The 20,916-nt window shown below is 35.3% G+C and overlaps 1 protein-coding gene and 1 non-coding gene across 2 annotated transcripts in view; one reads left to right on the forward strand and one right to left on the reverse strand.

Moving 5' to 3' along the window:
• Positions 1–2,557: 2,557 nt before the first annotated feature.
• LRRC7 (leucine rich repeat containing 7) overlaps positions 2,558–20,916 on the reverse strand; it is a 207,167-nt gene continuing 188,808 nt past the window's right edge. Inside the window, exons 19-20 of the mRNA XM_039217309.1 lie at positions 19,762–19,836; positions 2,558–5,049 (exon numbers count right to left, since the gene is read on the reverse strand). Coding sequence (XP_039073240.1) covers positions 4,942–5,049; positions 19,762–19,836 — 183 coding nt within the window. The 3' untranslated portion in view covers positions 2,558–4,941. The remainder of the gene's footprint in view (positions 5,050–19,761; positions 19,837–20,916) is intronic.
• On the forward strand, positions 7,983–8,111 carry LOC120220259. Its single transcript, XR_005525505.1, has one exon. It is a non-coding gene; the product is annotated as a small nucleolar RNA SNORA51 (small nucleolar RNA).

The raw sequence follows: 20,916 nt of genomic DNA on the forward strand, positions 1-20,916 counted from the left end.
TCCAGCAGATGAAGTAATGCTTCTGAAGCTGGAACCAGTGGATTATTTCCCTTCCTTCTCAGTTTGCTCTCTTTACTTCCCCTGCTCTTTGGGAAGATTATGACACTCACATCGTTAAAAGTCCAGGGGAGTCAATATTCCTAGATTTTCATTTATTCCTTTTCACCAAACATCAGAAATCTCTGGGTTCTCCAAAATAGAAGCCATGCAATTTATATCCTCACACGGGAGTGTTTTCCAAACCATTCTCTTGCAGAGAGGGTCAAAGGTGAGGAGGATTAGAACCTATCCCAGTAGCAATCAGCTGGCAGGCTTAGAAAGAGTCCTTGATACGGTAAAATTCAACGCTTAAAAAACAGAAGTGGAAACACGGTTCTATTAAGGCATTGTCACTCTCACTCTTGAGCACACAGTTTTTTGTTGTCAGAGACAGAAGTGCTCCACCTTTGCACCTTGGTTACTGCTACTAATCCAGGTTCCTTGATCACCCAAGAAAGTTCTTCCCAAACTGGAAGCTGGGACCATCAGTAGATACTCAAGGGTCTCCAAACAATTAGAACACTAAGAGGCCCTCTTAGCCTTGTGTCAGCAGGGTAGAAGCAGCCAGCCACTGCCTTTGGAACATCATGGGGAGTTAGAGGGATGAGTTTACAGCAGCAATAGCAGCAATGCAGAGAGGCCAGTTTTACATACTAGAAACAGAAATGCCCCCCAGAAGTTTCTGAATATAACTAGAAAACTTGACTGCTCTGCTTGACTTCTATACAGTGGGTACTTCAGAAAATACATTTCTCTGAGAAGTTTAGATCAATTGAAGCTGAAAGGCTGCACAGGAGAGCTGACACCCAGGATCTCCTATAATATTAATCCGTGTTTTCTATAGTGCACATCCTTTTTTCCACAACCCACGTTCTATTGTTTTGCTATAACGTATATTTGGGTGGAAGTCTTACTGAGTGATGGGAAATATTCTAGGCCAAGGCAAGATGTTTTTCTTAGTGGAAAGCAGTTGTATTGCTAAGGAAGAAAAAGTTCATGCAGGTGATCTCACATCTGAAGATTTCCCCCCAATAACCAGATGACCAGGCAGCTACAACCATAAGAGAGGGCACATCACCAACCCAGTGTTTGAACATTTTATTGAGCCTCACAAAGACTTAGCATTTCTGTGAGAGGAATTTTACTGGAAACTCAACCCTGCTTTTCTCGATACTACATAAAAGACCCATCTTTCTAACTTACTGGATTTCATTATTTGCATAACGTTTTACTGACCTAGTGTTTCAATAAACCTGCTATTTGGTCTCAGGAGTCAGTCAAACACATTGTCTGATTGAAGTCACCAAAGGCTTAGAGCCTACTACCGTCTTGTACCAACATGCCAACAGAGCGGTTTATCTGGTTATGTTGTATTGTTGCCTTTTGATAACAGTGTATCCATCAGAGTAGACATACTTGATCTGTGTGCCAATGAGGGGCAGAAATTAACTGAGGAAAGCATTAAAAGCCAATGAAAAGACAAGCTAGGAAACACACTATGTTTTCCAAATATTTAAATTTTGGTGAAGATATTAAACAGATTTTATGATTTATAGTAAGATGTTTTTTCCCCTGGCTTCCTTCATCTAATCATTTTGGCAAACTCAAGCACTTTTCACTTAATATTTGAATGTATAAATCTAATTTCTTCATTTTCTTCCATCTGAGTACACTTTCTCTTTAGTTCACCTGGTGAAATATATTTCAGTACTACTTTTTAAATAAGACATTATATTAGTAATATGTATGCAGTCATCTTTAGAATTAAAAACAAATTAATGCTGATTTGTCATCCTCTCTTTAAAACTGCCAATCCAGTGGAAGACCCAGAAGTGACTGGGATTCTTTGATATTTATATAATTAACAGTTCTAATTAACTAGGACACATATATTTTATAGGTTCCCATGAGTAATAAATTAGTATGATATAAAAGTATGTTAGAATGATTTTCAGTATTCCTTGTCCAAATCCACTCATATTTTGAAATTACAATGTCTAGATGACTTATATTGTCTGAAGGCAGAAATTATTATAAAAGAGCTTTTGTGACAATGTATTATAAGCCATGTGAGTAGTGTTTAAAAGTTGTCCACTAATGTCTATTTGGCTTGCAAAACCTGCAGGAATTCTACCAATGTTTTTCAGTGCTTGTTCTTTCCACCTCTGATCTTTCCTGTCCTCCTTCGTTGTGTCTTACTGATCCACCAGATGCAGACAGCTGCCTCAGGAGAAGGATCTCAATAAAAATCAAAGACCAAGAGGTGAGTCTACTGGAGTCATCACGAATTCCACTCCTCTGTTGCTGTCAACTTTCTTTTTAAAAAAGGCACACCTTTAACTTTTTTAGGGGGAGCGGGGTTGGTGAGGGTTGGTTAACATAAACCAGATTCTAAGTTCAGGCAGCAAAAGCAGTTACTCCAAAAAAACAGCCAATACTCAGAAATTAATGTATTACTGGTTTGGTCACGGATGGAATAAATTAGATTTCTTAACCCCTTTAAGTAATTTGTGATTTTTATTCAATCTACAAAACAAGATGCTTTTTTCATTATTACCTGCCTTTTCTCAGTATGCAGCATGGCAGTACAATTGACAGTGAGGTGCTTTGGCACATCAGATTTCTTTCCCATTTGTGGTCAGGGATCCTTTTTCACTTTTCCTCACTTCCTGTCAAACAGGAAGGATGAAAGCTCTGGCCTGGGACAATGCTGTCACATCAGGAGTGGCAGAGGTGTTTACTATCATCCTCTCAGCTTTGTGCTTCAGAAGCATCTCCTGAAACCCTGGGTTTGATGTGGAAACCTGACATAAGCAAAGAGACTTGGGAAGTCCTCCATCTGGCTCTTCTCCCACCTCTCCCATTAAAGATTAAACAAAACTGATGGGATGATTTGAGATGCTTCATTGCCACCAAACTACACCCATGAGTTTGTTTTTCCTTTAAGTGATCTTGTGAGGCCAGTGGGGGGGCTTCTATCTTGATTAATGATGATCATCCTATAATAGGAGCTGGAAACAGTGATACCATGGTTTGGTGTAAGTTTTTGACAAAGAAAATTAGGCTCTGAAAGACATTTCTCATCAGAAACTGTCAATATATTAAAATGCATTTAAAAGTTACTTCTGGGAAACATATTAAATAGGCCAATCATTTAATTATTTGCTAAATGTCAAACCCTATAAAATCATGGTATAATGTCACCCTGACATAAAGCAACATCAAAATTAGTGCATCATCTATAAAGTGAAGTATCATTTGCCTTCAAGTGACAAATTCTATTGCCAAAAAATACCACTGTACTTCTAATAAGTGACACTCATTTTAATAGACCCTACAAAAATACAGTATTTTCAATGTCCCCATAAAACAGTTAACTTACAAATATTACTCTCAGAGCTTTGGTGACATCAATATGTGATACTATTGTGAAAATCCTAATAGAATACTTGAAACGCTAGCATATAAACTAAATTCATTATATATATAACATATATATAATGTGGAAATATGAGAGGGAACATGCATACAATCAACTCTGGGAAATTATTCTGGAATTTCAAATTAACATTTTAATCAAATTAATGACTAATATATAAAAGAAATATTCTAAAGAATTATAAAATGAATTTTGGTCATTTATAGAGGAAAACGATTCTAATGTAAAAAATAACTAATTCTATATTAACTATGCTTGTCCAGTAAGACAGACTCAGGATTTTATATACTTTGAAACTTTTTTGGAAAAAAAGTATTTTCTCTATTTTTGCCCACAAAAACAGGCACTGAAATTAATAATACAAGTAGACCGCAGCTCTGAGAAATTATATTTGAAGTTTCATATTTAAATACTAAAGTTTTTTAATCATTCACCATAACTTTCTAACAAGTCTTTCTTAATGATAAATTTTATCAATCTCCAAAACTCATTTTAAATGATTTAAAAGTAGCAAATTAGATAAAGCAACACACAGATAAATGCCACATTTACAAGTAAAGAAATCACAGGGGCTACAGTTTATAATCAACATAAACTTGAAAGAAATAAAGCAATCTCTTTCCTGCCACCCATCATTCACTGCTTAAATTTGTGGTGAAAAAGATTTATCTATAATGACCTTTAGTCTATATCTTAACTCTGTGTGTATTGTAATTAGCTAAAGGCATTGAACAAATTAGTTTGTCCTATTTTTATTCAGGTCCCAGAGATAAATGGCTAATTTATGAAATATTTCACTCTGTGTTATGAGAATTTAGCAAATGAATATGGAACCAAATATAAACACTTTATACCGTATGTACAGTTACTTTCATAAGGCATTATCATGTAATTTTTATTGAAAAAGATTCAATATAGTAAAGTCTTATTTTAAGATATAGTTTCTTTCTCAATCCGAGATGTTTAGTTTATGAAAATATTGTTTTTCTCTATATTCTTTTTGTATATATGCCAACATGTACCTGTGCTAGAAATATTTTATGGGAATTACAATTCTTTATATTTGTATATTCTATATAAAGGCATATACAACTTTGAGGCAGTGTTTCTGATGGAGAGCAGAATTCGTAAAGAGCTTGTATGTGCTTCCGTGCTCTGAAATTATATGAAATCCACTTCGAGAAGAAACTTATTTGATTAAAAAAACAAAACGAAAACAAAACCAAAACTGCACCAATGCACAGCCGGAGGCTGACAATTAAAACTAATCCATAACCACATGAACATCATATTTATATAGTTAACATTTTTAAGGATGATCAGTGCTAACATGTAGTATATTATACATTTGGCACTAATGTTTGCCATTGGTCCAGCAATTGGCAAAATTTGTTTCTATGTATAAATTTATTTTTTGAACATTAGGTCTGGCTAGACGTATCTTCACTATTTATAAAAAATATTTAGACAGTAAGCTCACGTTGAATAACTAGGTCTACTGTGTTCTGGAAACTCTTCAGTAGTAATACAGCTTTTTCATGTTCCATATGTACAAAACTATGTCCATTTGCCTGTAAACACACAAATAAAACAGGGCAATCAATGCAGGACACTTGTATGTCATTTCACCATTGTTTCTAATTGTAGGATTCAAGGGAGTACTGAGCAACCACAAGTTATCAGGTTTTAAAATTCACAACAGAATTATAACTATGGGAACAACTAATTTCATCCAGCTTTGACTCAATTTATTAAGTCAACAAATGTATTTATCAAGCATCCAGTATGTCCTATCTGGGACTGTCCTCGGCACAGTGCTAATCATGGAGATACACTGGTGAATAAGAGATAGATGTGTTTGAAATATGGTAGTGGTTCTGTGCTTGTTCTTTTGTTTGTTTTTTGCAGGAACTTAGTTGAGATGTTTTGAAAGTGTCCATAGGACCACTGCCTTCTGGCCATATAATTTCTGGTAGAATGATTCTATCAGCAAGGTCGAATATTTCACCCATGACACACATGATTTTGCACTTCCAGTATTATTAAATCTTCTTTTGCCTTCCTGAAAAGTTCTTAGTTTATCCATTTTTATATGAAAGAGAACAATTTTATTTCTCCTATTGCTAAATGCAAGTATATTTATTGTTTATACAAGTGGTTCTCAAGGATGCCATCCAATACACCTAAGAGAGATCCATCCCTCAGAGGTAAGGCACGATGACATTAGTAACAGTGAAGATGCTTGCCATCTTCTAGTTAAGAATCATCAAAATCAATTTTTTTAAGTTTATTTATTTTGAGAGAGAAGGAGAAAGAAAGAGTATGTGGAGGAGTAGGGGAGGGGCAGACAGCAAGAGAGGGAGAGAGAGAATCCCAATCAGGTACGTGTCACATGTCACATGTCAGCATGTGGCCCAATGTGGGGCTCGATCCTTTGATCCCTGAGATCATGACCTAAGTTGAAATCAAGAGTCAGATGCTTAACTTACTGAGCCACTCAGGCACTCCCCGCGCCAAATCCATTGTAAACATAATTAGCCTAGGTTTCAATTTTGGGATTCCAATTGGCTATTATTTGACATTTCAAAAATTTTCTGTAGTGAGTGCTCATGGCTCTTTGGTTTTTTTCTACATTAAATTACAGGTTCTCTTGATTGGAATGACTTTAATAAAAGTCATTATTTTTTATAAATAATAAAATAAATTATAAATAATAAAAATAATTAATATATAGAGAAGTGGATCCCATAAACCTTCACTGTCATGAGAGACAAAATAAAACCTAATCTTATTGAAATTTGGTAGGAATAAATCTTGGAAACTCAATAGGTTAACAATTGTGTAACTGTTTTCCTTGTAGTCTGGGATTCCACTGATTTGGAAGAGTCAGCCAAAATGACTACTTGGGAAAGTACAGACAATAGAGCCAGTTAATTGGTTGACTTTTTCAATTTTCAATTTACTGAAACTAACTTTGGGAACCCATTGCCTTCGTTGTTTTACTTTTTAAATGCTTTCTTAAAATATGATTAATATTTCACATACCACTCAAGATATTTCACTGCCTTTGAATTCTTAAAATTTAAAACAGCTATTTAAAATAGCATCTGGGTGGTTCAGATGGTTAAGTCTCCCACTCTTGATTTCAGCTCAGGTTATAATCTCACAGTTCTGAGATGGAGCCCCATGTTGGGCTCTGCACTGACAGCAGGGAGCCTGCTTGGGATTCTCTCTGTCCTCTCTCCCTGCCTCTCTTCTGCTCACCCTTCTCTTTTTCTCTCTCTCCCTCTCAAAATAAATAAAAAAAAATAAAAATTAAAACAGCAGATCTCTAGCATTACTGGATAGTCTTTACATCATAGATGAAAATCATCTGACACATTATGTTATCACTAATTTGTTAAAATTGGTTGGCCAATGATGTGATAAAAAAGAAAGACCTAAAATATTGCATTTTTTAAACCAAAGTACACCTAAAAAATAAGGAAAATACTGGGACACAAAAATGTAAATCCATGAAAACCCATATAACTAGAAGTTTAAATTTGTTTTGAATTAAAGAATCTCCCTCTCTCTCCCCCTCCCTCCTTCCTTCCCTGATTCTCTTTCCCCACTTTTTCCATATCTATATCTGTATCTATAGCTAATCTCTAACTATATCTATATCTAATATTATATAGATATATAGATATACTATCTTTATCTCTATTTCTATTTCTATCTATACCATCTATATCTATAACTTTCATCTATCTATATCTCCTTTAATATATATAATAACATTTAGTTAACTGAAATGCCTATCAAAGTTGGCATTGGCTGTTGCAGTGGCAGGAAACACAAAGTTGGGTAGAACTTTGGTTTTGTTACACAGCCCAAATTTCTTGCTTTAAGTTATAGTTAAAAGCAGACAACTGGGTTCTGTGTGATGTTATTTCTGGTAAGACGGTGATGTGGAATAGAAAGAGCACAGCATATGGTACATTCTTTTTATTCTCAATCTGTATCTGACATGAGGAAAATAGCAAACTTGGGTGAAATTTATGTTTATTTCTGAGGAATATACAAACTACCTTAATGTTTCAGTTTGACCAAAAGACATACCTTAATTGTGAATTAAATTTAACTTTATTTACTTACTTATTTTAAGTAAGCTTTATTCCCAGTGTGGGGCTGGGAACCACAACCCTGAGATCAAGAATCACATGTTCTACTGACTGAGCCAGTCACATGCCCCTAAATTTAATGCTAGTAATGGAGTCCTTGATGTTAAATAACTGTGAGTGCTCAGATTTCCTCTATCAGAAGAGTCAGAACCTGGAATTGGAATTAACTCAAACCCACCAAGAATTTTCAGAGAGTTGTTGGAAATTTAAGTATCTTGATGTTTCAGGGAAAAAGGAATGTTCTGGGATTTGGAGGACATGAATGGTATATTGTCCATCATTAGAATTCAACATTCCTGGTTTTAGCAACAACCAGTCTCAAAATAATACCAATTTTGAGCCCTCTGGTGAGTACCACAGGCTGTGTTCTTACACTGACTGTACAGAAAGAGGAGGCATAGTAAATCTACCCATATACACCAAAGCCCAGGAGCTTTGTCTGGTTTGTATTGTGAATGGGGGCATGGAGTTCATGTTTTGAATCTGACTTGTTTCCTTTTTCCAGGCAAAGAATAGAAATGGAGACAGCTGAGGCTGTAGCTTTGAGACATAGCAACTGGGCAGGGAGTGATTGTGGCTGGCTTTTTAAAATAATAATAATAATAATAATAATAATAATAATATCAATTTTAAGGGCATAAGTGACACAGAACCCAGATAGCAAATTAATCTTAGCTGTTAATTTTTAATGGAATTTTTATAAAAAGGTCTTCAAAAAAAGGTTGCTCTATCTCCACCATTATTTTTTTTTCTATCAAACATATCTGTTACATGTTAATTGTGCCCAAGGCATTGTGCTTGGCACTGGGGATAGGAAGTAAGAAAGGATGAGACAGGGAAGCTCCCGTCAAGAGGTGACCATATGGAAGGGGAACTTAGCCATGGACATCACTAAAAATAATGTAGAAAATGCCTTACTTGTAGTTTGGACTCAGCAGCTGATGAATTGAATTAATATCAGAAGACAAAAATAAAGTACTAGAGTAGCTCAGTGGAAGGAAAAGAGAGGGGGAAAATTTCCAGAGAAGCTGTTTCTTCCTGGTACCTAACAAGTTTCCCCAGTAGTCACACCTGGCAAGAATGTGATTAGTGAAGGGCCACAATCAATGTCTTGTCTCAAGCCTGGAGTCTCCTCCAGTCTTAGACATGTGAACAATTGGCTCTTTCAAATAAAGTCTTCAACAATTGATGCAGGGAGAAGGGTTTTAATATGATCCAGATATGTAATCATTTTAATGAGAATTTAAAAATAAAAATTCCAGTGAATTTAGATCCTAGGTTTAGCATAAGAAGGCAACCATAAAAATAAACTAATGTGGAGGGGCTTGATAGGAGGTGGGGTTAGTTCATAGATTTCTTTCTTCAAAGCAAAGAGAGATAGTCCAATATGTGAAACGTTTAAACAGAAGTTTTCTGGAGAGATAGAGAAAGGTAATGAGAGAAAGAGAGAATGAGAGAGTGAGAGCAAGTATGATCTAAAGCAATCCTTTTGTTTTATAAATGAAAGAGATATACCTCAGAGAGTTCAAGCTAAGTGACTGAGGCCACACAGCCAGGGGTGAATAATCTGATACCATAATATTCCTTCTTATTATTTCTCTCAATACTTCACTGAAATAATAAGACCACAATTGCCTCCATGGATTTGAATTGGCATTTCATTGATTATGCTAAAATAATGAACATTTTCTCCTCGAAACTACTGCTATATTACCTCCTGACATAATTTTGTTATTCACTGCAAAACCTTAATTCTCATTCAGATTCCTATCAGGATTAACTTAATTCATTCTAAAAATACTGGTAGAAATAACATTTAATCCTAAATTAGAATCTCCAGAAATGCTGAATCTCTCATTCTTATTATAGTATTAACTCTGGCTTAATTGGGTTCTTGTAGCCATATGTGAGCTTTCGCTCTCAAAAGTGGAAAGACTAAGTCAGGTTATCTGCTAGGGCAGTGCCAGGAAACTTGAGAGGAAATGGATTAAAAAAGGAGAAAACTTTTAGGGTAGAATCTATAAGTTTGGCATCTAATTGAACATGGGTATGAGAAACAAACAAGAATCAAATTGTGATACTATTAATGAAAAATGGAAACGAAGGAATAGCTTAGTTAGGAAGACAATGGACATTGAGGCCATGGCAATGCGGGCAAGGGAAGTGTGGATCATATATTTAGAAACAAGAGAGTGGAGTTCAGGAAGGAATGTCAGGATGGCAGTATTAGCAACAGAGGTTAGGTTTTACTGCAGTTTGGTATTCACTACACGGAAGGCTGAGAGATTTATCAGAAAATAAGTTTAAAACAGAACACTGTGAAAGAAGGAAACTCTAATAGGGGAGTAGGAGGGGTTTGCAGCTTGGGACATGGAGAGTAAAGCTGAGAGACAGTGTTTGCTGTTGACCTTGGCATCTAGAAACACCTGTCTGAATTAAGGGAGGGGAAGGTGAAGCAGAGCCTGATCCTTCCAGCCCAAGGATGGCAGAACTAAAGAAGAGGAATTCCTAAGGGACCTATGCACGGTGGAGAGAGAACAGGAAAGCTGGGGTCCTGAGAGATCCTCGCAGGAGAATAACTGGTAAGAGTGTCATGAAGGGGGAGTCAAGGTACTGTGCTCAAAAAGTAGCAGGAAATACAAGAAAATCAAATCTTTTCCAGTGACCCCAGTGAACCCTAGTTTTCTGCAGCAGAATAAAAAGTAGGGAAAAGGCATAGCCAGATGAAGTCTGGCCTTGTTTCTGGGTCTATTTCCAATAAAACAGGCTTCAAGATGTTCCAAATCACAATCCGAGTTCTAATTCAAGGCTAGAAAGATCCCAAGTATACATGAGCTTTTAATATGACTTTAAATCAGCAGCTTCTAGTATTTCATGCTTTGTAAGTGACAAATGAGAGTTATATAGTTGGAAACTCAAATACAGGGCTGATTTTCCAGAAGGAAATAAGTAGATTGATAACTTAGATCACGGAGTCAAATAAACACTAGGACTCTACATATAATTTTAGTACCCAGACATGTTTTGGATCTAAAACCCAAGCTTTGGTGGGGCGCCTGGATGGCTCAGTCTGTTAAGAGTCCGACTTCGCTAGGGTCATGATCTCACGTTTTGTGAGTTTGAACCCCACGTCAGGCTCTGTGCTGACAGCTGAGAGCCCTGGAGCCTGCTCTGGACTCTTCTCTCCCTGTCTCTNAAAAAAAAAAAAAAAAAAAAAAAAAAAAAACCCAAGCTTTGGTGAACCTCAAGAGGCCTAAATGCCACAGCTAGGGACTGCCTGGGAATGGCTTCAGAATACTAGGAGGACTCTGAAAGATCAGAAAGCACATTATTTTAGAAAATTTATTAAAGATTAAATGATTTAATATACATCAGGTGCTTAGGCCTGGTAAACTATAAATCAATCAAATGTTTGCTACTACTATTAATATTACTTCACTTTTACTTTCTTGAATTTTCATGGAGTCACAAACAGAAGGACAAAATGTCAGAGGAACTTTTCTTTTTTCTTGTTTAGTTAACCCTCATTTTTTAAAAGATGAAAATGTAAGGAGGATTGGAGACAGTACATGAAATATCAAGCTCAGAGTGTTGGTGACTAGGTGGGAATTTATGTCACAGATGTCAACTCTGTATCTTGGCATAATTTGTTTCATTGGATGTTGTGAGGCTGGTAATGAATGTTTTCGGTTCATTAAATGAATATAATTTTTAATATGAATTGAATAATTTCTTAATATGGAACATTATGTTAGACCTGATGCTGGGGGTTACAGTGATGGAAGGTGTTGGAAGAGGGGTTTAATATTTATGGTTGTCTTATGTGTGTGAGTGGAAGAAGAGCTGAGGAAATAAAGGCCAGTACGGCGCAATAGTCATTGCAAGATATAAATCCAATGATGCTTTGAAAAGTTAGTGAGTATAACCTACCTTCGTGCATTTGATAATTTGAATATATACACAATGGAAATGCAAAAGATGCTTTGGAGAATAAATGCTAAATTAATGAAATTTTTATTTATTAAAAATTTTAATGTTTATTTATTTATTTTGAGAAAGAGAGAGAGAGGGGGCAGAAGTGGGGGAGAAGCAGAGAGAGGGAGAGAAAGAATCCCAAGCAGGCTTCATGCTGCCAGTGTGGAGGCCAACGCGGGGCTCTAACCCACAAACTGTGCAGTCATGACCTGAGCTGAAACTGAGAGTTGCACACTTAAGCGACTGAACCACCCAGGTGCCCCAGGTTAAATTAATAAAATTTTAAAATGCATGGCCACATTTGGCCACATCTATGTTTATATAAACACAGTGTCTTTTGTGCATTGTAATAAAATGTGTGCACTTTAGAGGAAATAGCAACTTAATGAAAAATGATAAATAAATTAAATGGTTTATTAAGTTAAAATGAAATTAATAAGAAAAGATTTAGGAAAGAAAAGATATTTTGAAAATTTTATGCTTCCAGAATATATGATTAATGGGTTTCTGGCTTTAGCTGATTTGAAAGTATAAAGGAACATTTTACTATATAATCTTTATATTGTTTCTAGAAGCTATCCTACCTTTTAAAAATTCCATTTGACATCTGTGCCATAAAATGATTTTTAATTGCCCCTTTGCATGATTGAGACATGGAAAGATGGAGGGTTAATGAAAATAATATTTACAATTACAACAAAAAGTAGAGCTTTGCAATTATAGTCATCAATTTACTATAAAACATACTTGGTTTCTGGATTTCATCCTCTGGTTTCTCCAGGATTTTTCTTTGACTTCCTTCTGGTAAATGTTTTGTTAAATGGATAAATTATGGATGTTTATACTATAGTAATTCTACAGAGGATTCTGTATTTCTCCCAAGAATTTTGTTGTGCCCTTATTATTCAAAGCTCTAAATTTAAAAACTAATTGCTAAGAAGGCTTGGCCCCAAGGTTGGTGGTATTATCCAATAAGAAGGACAGCATGACTCTTTGAGAATCCAAAAGAGAAATGGAATTAGAGACTCAGATGTGTAATTTTTGGTTGATTGAAACTCACCCTCAGGGACAAATGTTTAAAGGGTCAGGATACACTCATTTCTAATTAAGAATTTTTTTTTAATGTTTATTTTTGAGAGAGAGACAAAGAGGCACAGAGACACAGACAAGCGTGAGCAGGGGAGGGCAGAGAGAGAGTGAGACACAGAATCGGAAGCAGGCTCCAGGCTCTGAGCTGTCAGCACAGAGTCTGATGTCGGGTTTGAACTTGGAAACTGCAAGATCATGACCTGAGCCGAAGTCAGACACTTAACTGACTGAGCCACCCAGGCCCCCAGCATACATGTATTTTGTACATTAGCTATACATTAGCACATAATATCTTTGAATGCCTAGGCTATGGGAATGCAGGAAAACTGAAAAAAAAAAAAATACAGCAACCATATTTGAACTACAAGGGCAAGCCTTCATGGTGTTTAATCCTGACAGCCAGACATTATAAGAAACAGTGAAAATTTTAAATAATTATAATTATGTTTCAAATTAGCTACCTGGAATTCTCATTTCAAAATTTTAATCTGATAGAGTGCTCTCATTAAATATTGGCATTTATTTGGAGCCGAATACACTGCATAATCAATACTACACTGACTTTATGCCAAGTCATTTGGAAACTTCTCCTTTCTATCAAAAATCTGAACTACAGATCTTAAATTCTGGGAGAGTTCCTATAAAAAATTTACAGAGTGCTTTTTAAATGTAAGAAGTTTGGAGTCTTAATGGCTTTTACTTTAGTATTAAAAGCCTCTTTATAGAATAAAACATAGATAAGAATTTCTCTTCTATCTGAAGTGCACACATGTATTGCTGCTTGAATGTTTCATGAATTTAGGCTCAAAAAAAAAGACATGACAATATAGAATAGACTCAACTCAACTAAATACATTGTCAATTATTTGTTTAGAAATTTGGGCATGGAGGGCGCCTGGGTGGCTCAGTTGGTTAAGCACCTAAGTGAGTTCGAGCATCTAAGTGAGTTTGAGCTCTGCATCAGGTTCTGTGCTGACAGTGTAGAGCCTGCTTGGGATTCTCTCTCTCTCTCTCTCTCTCTCTCTCTCTCTCTCTGTCAGCTTCTCTCTCTCTCTCTTTCTCAAAATAAATAAATAAACATTTTTTTTTAACAAAAAAACTTTTAAAAACTGTGGGCATTGAACCGGTAATAGTCATCTTGACGACATTTGCTTACTCATCTGATCTGATTTTGGAATGCGGTTTTCTTCTTATCAACATGTTGAATGAGCATCTCTAACAAATGGATTCCCTACCTGGGTTTGCAAAGCATTTCCCTGACAAGATGGATGTTATTTATTTTAAAAGAAATAGAAACTGCAAAGTGAACAGAACTGCAAAATCAACCTTTAATTTTCAGGGGGCTCTTTGTAGCCATGTTGGTTTCTTTTTGGTAGAAGATTTGCTCTTAAAAGAAGACAGACTGGGAGTTGATTTTATTAAATGTTTAAAGTCCTCTCTATCCTCTCTTCCTTCTTCGTTTTCTGCTCAGGTAATTTTGGGCATATCTGCTTCCCGGGCTAGGCTATATGAAGTCAAGGACTTAGTTACATTCTTTATTACACTGTTCACATTGCTTGGCACAATACTTTGTACACAGAGGGCATTTAATATATATTTTCCAAATATATAAATAGAAAATGTGCTGAATATGATGCTATCAGTAAAATTTGTTCCAGTAAAATCAGTACTGTATAATAGAAGAAGGTCAAATAAGTTATTTAATAAGAAACCTTGCAGGGTTGTTGTGTGATATAAATGACACAATATAGGTACCTAATTATTGTTTTTACTTCAGCCAAATTATGGGAGTCAGAGCCAGCCTAATGAGCTTAACCTGTTTTTGTTGGTTTTCCTGTTTTCCTTATTTCTTATTAATTTGCAATAAGTATTTATTCAATCTTTTATTAGCTGACTGTAGTGAGCTTCATAAATGCAATAATAAATGCAGTGAAACTCTGGCATATAAAACCATAAACATTTAAAAAAATAACTTTTGTTGTCTTCTAGTCAAATTGTATTCAAAACAATCTTATTCCTTCAATGTATCATATCATTATAAGCAATAGTTTCTCTGAACACCAAGAATGACATGATTACTGCCCCCTTCCCCCCACCTTTCCCTCCAACCTCTCTGATATTTTTGATTTTCAACCACCAAATAAAATCAACCAAAGAAAAAGCAATAACTCATTTGGCCTTGCTGGGAAATGCTTTAGTGAAATTTCCAAATACCTTAAGTTTATTTTTTTTTAAGAGTCTCATCTCATAGTTCCTTTTAACTATAATGAAAATTTCTCACTCTACTTTTTGTAGCCTTTTTGGGAGAAATTTTAAAAATACAGAGACATGAATATACTCTAACCCATTCTGAATGACTCATGATGATAATTATGAACATGAACGCTATGTGGGATAAAGCTGTGGGTCCAGTTAGATGCTTCTGTAAGAAACATCTCCCAACGTGTGTTCTGTGGAGGTAGTTAATTGATGTTATTAGTAGAGAGGGCTGTATGGTTAAATATGTTGGAAAACAAAAGTTTAAGAGATTTATCAGGTTCTGGGGCGCCTGGGTGGCTTAGTCGGTTAAGCATCCGACTTTCACTTAGGTCATGATCTCGCGGTTCGTGGGTTCTGAGCCCCGCGTCGGGCTCTGTGCTGACTGCCAGCTCAGAGCCTGGAGCCTGTTTCAGTCTGTGACTCCCTCTCTCTCTGACCCTCCCCTGCTCACGCTGTCTTTCTCTCTCTCCTAGAAATAAAACATTATAAAAAATTAAAAAAAAAAGATTTATCAGGTTCTGAAATGCTTAATACATTGTGAAATCCTGAAATAAGGGACAGAATCTGAGGTGGCTCTGATATTTTAAGGGACGCCATTGAGAAACACCTTATAGTCTACACTGAATGACTCTGCTGTACTTTCTGAAATTTGTTTCTGTCTTTTAAAAGAAGTTTCTCTCCATTCCTGTACAGTGAAACTGTCATCTATGACTTCTTGCTTCTGGCAATGTGCCTGGATCCAGAGGTTTCCCCTTGGTGGTCTGGAAAGGGAGGTAAAAGGTTCTAAATATAAAATCAGGTCTTATGAGTAAAAGGTATGGTATTTAGTGCATGGGCTTTGTGACATTAATTATGGCTTCTTGAAAGCACTTTGTTTTGAGGTTGTTGAAGAAATATGCCAAGCCATTAGCAGCTAACCACACCTACTGGTCATTCAAAGTGGTATAAAACTTCCATTCAGACAAGGAAGGTTTGATCCAGTGGTCAGATAGATACAATGCTATATATCTGTATATGATAGATTCAGGCATCTGTGGACATTTCATTTAGAGTTTTGGGAATCTAAACTTTCTTCTTATATTCTGAGCCTTGAAAGCCGTATCTCATCACCTCCTCCCCATTCTAAGCCCCCTCCATGTTTCAGTTCTTCAACTCAAAGCAAAACCTTAAAATTCTAGGATTTTCTTTCTTCAAGCCTGAAATCTACCTCTCCAGTATTCTCTCTTTGAACTCCACACTCACTCATTGTGAATTGACTCTTTCATCTCTGTTCCTTCAGAGTGTTGTCAAGATAGCTCACAGCTGTTCCTCCTGCTACTTATGCACCTTTCTCCTCTCTGTTAAGCCTGGGGTAACTCCTGCTTGCTCTCTCTCTCCCTCTCTCTCTTTCTCTCTCTATTTTTTTTCTGAGAGAGAGAGAGTGAGCAGTGAGTGCACTACTGGGGGAGAGGCAGAGAGAGAGGGAGAAAGAGAATCCCAAGCAAGCTCCATGCTGTCAGTGCAGAGCCTGATATGGGGCTCGATCTCATGAACTGTGAGATCAGATGCTTACCCAATTGAGCCATCCAAGGTGCCCAACTCCTGCTCAATCAGGACTAACTCTCTTGATAAGGCACTCCAAACCAAACAACCTACCAGCAACTAACTGAAACTTGATAGACTTGTTTTTTTGAGAGTGGGTTCTTGAATTATCTATATGAATTGTACAACCAAGGTTTATTATGACTAGAAAACAAGGGAAAATATCTTATTTGTTTCAATTATCCTATCTTTTGATTATTCTACTGTGGTATCGTAGGCATATAGCCATTGACCAGGAATATATTTTGGGAAACTCTTAAAATTATGGTAAGGTAGAAGAGAGTATGAGATGATCTTTAATTATGTATCATATTAGTATACCTTATATGAGAAAAATCTGTTTTGATGACTGATAAAATCCGGATGTCATTAATAAGTACCTATAAATCATTTAATTTATCTTCTCTTGTCCTCCTAGGCTCTTGTCTGGGGAATACAGGGTGGACAGGTAAATGAAGAGAATATTTCAACTATGGTCATATAATAGAATATTATACTTAATATGTAATATACATACAAATAAGCATTTTGTTCTAACTGCAAACCATGTTAACTATCAAGTACAATATGTCCTTTTTTCTAGTCTTCATTTTTCAACAAGTAACTATAATTAATAGATTTTCTATATTATTTTTAAAATTTTTAAAAGTGTTTTTATTTATTTTTGAGAGAGAGAGGCAGAGCATAAATAGGGAAAGGCAAAGAGAGAGGAGGACACAGAATCTGAGGCAAGCTCCAGGCTCTGAGCCGTCAGCAGAGTCTGACAGGGGGCTCGAACTCATGAGCTGTGAGATCACGACCTGAGCTGAAGTCAGATGCTGAACCAACTGAGCCACCCAGGCTCCCCTAGATTTTCTATATTTTAACATATTATAAATTTAAAATATATAATAAATAAGATTGAAAAATTTTTAACTATTAATAACATGACAAAAAAGAAACTATGATGTTAAACCTGGTCTCCCAGCATAGGGCTAGCTCCTTAGCCTCAGGGTCTTAAAGCAACATGACTCACTAAACACAGTAGGTCATTTGAATATGCTCATTAATTATAGTGTATTTATTCTGGGAAAATGAACAGTAAAATGATAGAAACATCATGTGAATATATTTTAATTAAGATTATCCTCTAATGCATACCTCTTCATGTAATTCCAATGACATGTCCCTGGTCCCATAGGAGAGTAAGAAGAGAATAGTGGGTTAAAACAGTTCTAGACAAAGAAAGGGACAGCTTTTTTATGATAAATTTGGGGCTTGGGGGAGCTTTGGGAAAGGTATATCTTTTTTGCTACTTAATATCTCTTTTGTTATTTGCTATTGTGTTAGATCAAACCCAATAACTCCCATCATTTAGGGAGCTCATCTGTTGATGTTTGTTTGTTCCTTTGACCTTGATTTTCTAGGTTGTTACATTGATAACAAGGCTTATAAATAAATTTGTTCCATTGAAGAGAAAAGATCCTCTTATTTCTTTCAGAAAGTATAACCCACTTCTGCTTTTTAACTAGTATGAGTAAAACTGTGAATATAGTAATTTATTTATGGTCTATGTGCATTTTTCTTTTGCTGAAAATGGACTTTGATTTTATTGTACTTAATACAAATGAGTTCCACAGCAAAAAAGAAAGTCTTACATCTTTCATAGTCATGTGTGGAGAGAGGAGCCAACCCGGGTACAGCTCTTCTGCAGATTTTTGGCTTTTAACAGATTGGGTTTATGATTCCCTCCTACTTCTTGCATTGGGAATTGATTCCTTAGTGCACTTTACACTGATTTCTCATCTCTCCTACTCAGTATATCTGTTTTCATCTATACTGATTATCTATCTTTCTTTCTATCTATCTATCTATCTATCTATCACCTACCTATAGATATATGGATATGTAACATTTTAGCATATAATATAAACATATATATTATATCTGGATTCTCCTGAATTCAGAGAGAACAATCTTTCTTTTGCTACCTCTGTCATGAATGAAGGCAACTCTTAGCCTTACCTCAAGTTATGGAAGACTTCTCTAAGCAGCCTAGCATTCCAAAGATCAGAGATCTGAGATTAACTGGCTACATTTATTTTTCAGGCTCAGAAATTAAAAATAATTATATGAAATTCAGTAGAGAAAAAACACCCTAGCCATTTCCTTGGCTAAACAGTAGCATTTACCAAGTGTTAGGGAATTACACTGTTAATTTATTCTTGACTCTTTTTCATCAAAATTTATAAAATTACTAGAACTTTTTGAAAGTGTTCAGTAAATAAATAGAAGATCTCCTCAGAGCTGAGTTGCATTGGGCCCTTGCATTGTTGTAACTGTTTGTAGATCCAGTCTGACTAGAAAGATCTTTTCCCACATGTCCTCTTTTCCCCCATGTCCCAAAATATTATGCTGAACCATTTCACATTTGCTCCAAATGGTTAAATATCTATGATGAAAGATATTTCTACCTAGTGATATTGTGAGAAATTTCTGGGGTCCTAAGTCAAAATACTGAATCTTAGATAAACTGATGATACTTAAGTCCCTTCTGGAATGTAGGAAATGATCAAGCAGAAGTGATTTCAGAGAAAGGAACAAAGAAAGCAAATGGTTATACCAAGCATTTACTTAGCTGTTTACTGGAGTGACCCTTTTCTGTTCCACAGAGCTTTTAAGTTAGAGAAAAAGTCCTTTCTATCAGACAGTACATTTTAATAAGTCACTATATATATATATATATATATATATATATATATATAGCGAAACTTTTGTTCAAGCATCTGAGAAGGGGGAGCAGGGACATATAACCATGTGTTTCACAGTTTTCAAACAGTAATAAGCTTACTGTTGAGAAATTTAATATGGACGAGTCCCTTCTTCCTCATCCAAAGTCACATAGATACCCTATTTCTGTACCTTATGACTCATACTTATATTTGATAGCTATGCATAGATTCTTGTAGGTTTCAATTCTTACATTACCAAATAACAGTATTCATATAAACAAAAATATGCAGAACATCTACCATATGCCAAATACTGGAAGGTATAGAATTACATGAGATTGAATTTGTTTCTGACTTGCCTCTCAACCTCCCCAAAATAGAGGTAAATAAGAAATGCGAGAAGCACTTATTGCCAATCATGTAATTCAAGTCATTCAACTTAACAACATGGTTACATAGTTTTATGTTGGCATTTGAAAATGATGCTTTTTATCTCTCTTACCTGAAGGATCTTATCACCAGGCTGCAGCAGGTTGGATGCTGGTCCATCAGGCTGAACCCTAGTAACAAAGATACCCTATAAGTCAGAAGTAACAAAGGTTAGGATTATTATCAAGAACTAGCCCTAGTTAAAAAAAAATCATTTACACAGATAACAATGAAAACAGACTAAAAACAGTTTACATATGTAAGTTCAAAGATTATTACAGTATTTTAAGGAAGGTACCAGTCGTCAAGTTTAAGAAAAGCAACATCTTACTTGCATCACAAATGTTTATCTTGTTTTTAAAATACATTTATGAATTATAAACTTATCTCATGGCATAGTCTTAATCACTTTCCTAAATAGTTTGAAATATGGTACTAAACCATCCTTCATATAATTCTGAAATCCTCCTAAGGTATTCGTCATTGAAAATGTCTTCTATTTGATAGGTTGTAAATTCAGTGAACACTTAAAGCACCTTATCAGAATTACATATAAATACTGGTTTATTTTATCCAATATTACTTTGTATGTTACTGAATTTTAATATAAAATGTGTATGAACAAATTAAACATAAGAAAATGCCAAGCATAAAGTTTTAAGCATAAAGTTTTTGCCCACATAGTTACAAAATCCCTAAACTGATTAATTTACTTTATAAAGTCAAAATAATTTTGTTGGTCATGTAGATAAAGCAAGCACATATTAAATGTCTACCTAATATGCTAAGTCTTGATTGCTAGTGTTATAGTGAGACTCAGAATATAATTTTTGTCTTCAGTGAACTCATAATATAGTAGAAGTCAAGATCCAAGAATTTAAAACATAAAAATATATTTTATATAAAAACAAAAATATGTATTAAATTATAAAAATTATATCATAATACAGTTGTTATTATTCTTTTGTTCCAGAGAAGTATTAATAGAATAGAAGATAATATTTTAATGTCATTGCCTGTTATTTAGTAAGTCGGCTTATTTGTTGATTTATAAACTTGATGAATCTCCCTTAAGTCCATTAGCTTTGTGTGTGTGTGTGTGTGTGTGTGTGTGTGTGAAAGGTTTAACGAAAGGACCCTAATTGAAATACTTTGTGTGTATTTTATTTAGCATTTCAGGTCTTTATGAGTTATTCATTTAAAGCTTTTGAATGATTTTTATCTTTCC

The sequence above is a fragment of the Hyaena hyaena genome, unplaced genomic scaffold (assembly GCF_003009895.1).
Source record: "Hyaena hyaena isolate Hyena2069 unplaced genomic scaffold, ASM300989v1 scaffold_680, whole genome shotgun sequence".
In the NCBI taxonomy this organism is placed as follows: Eukaryota; Metazoa; Chordata; class Mammalia; order Carnivora; family Hyaenidae; genus Hyaena; species Hyaena hyaena.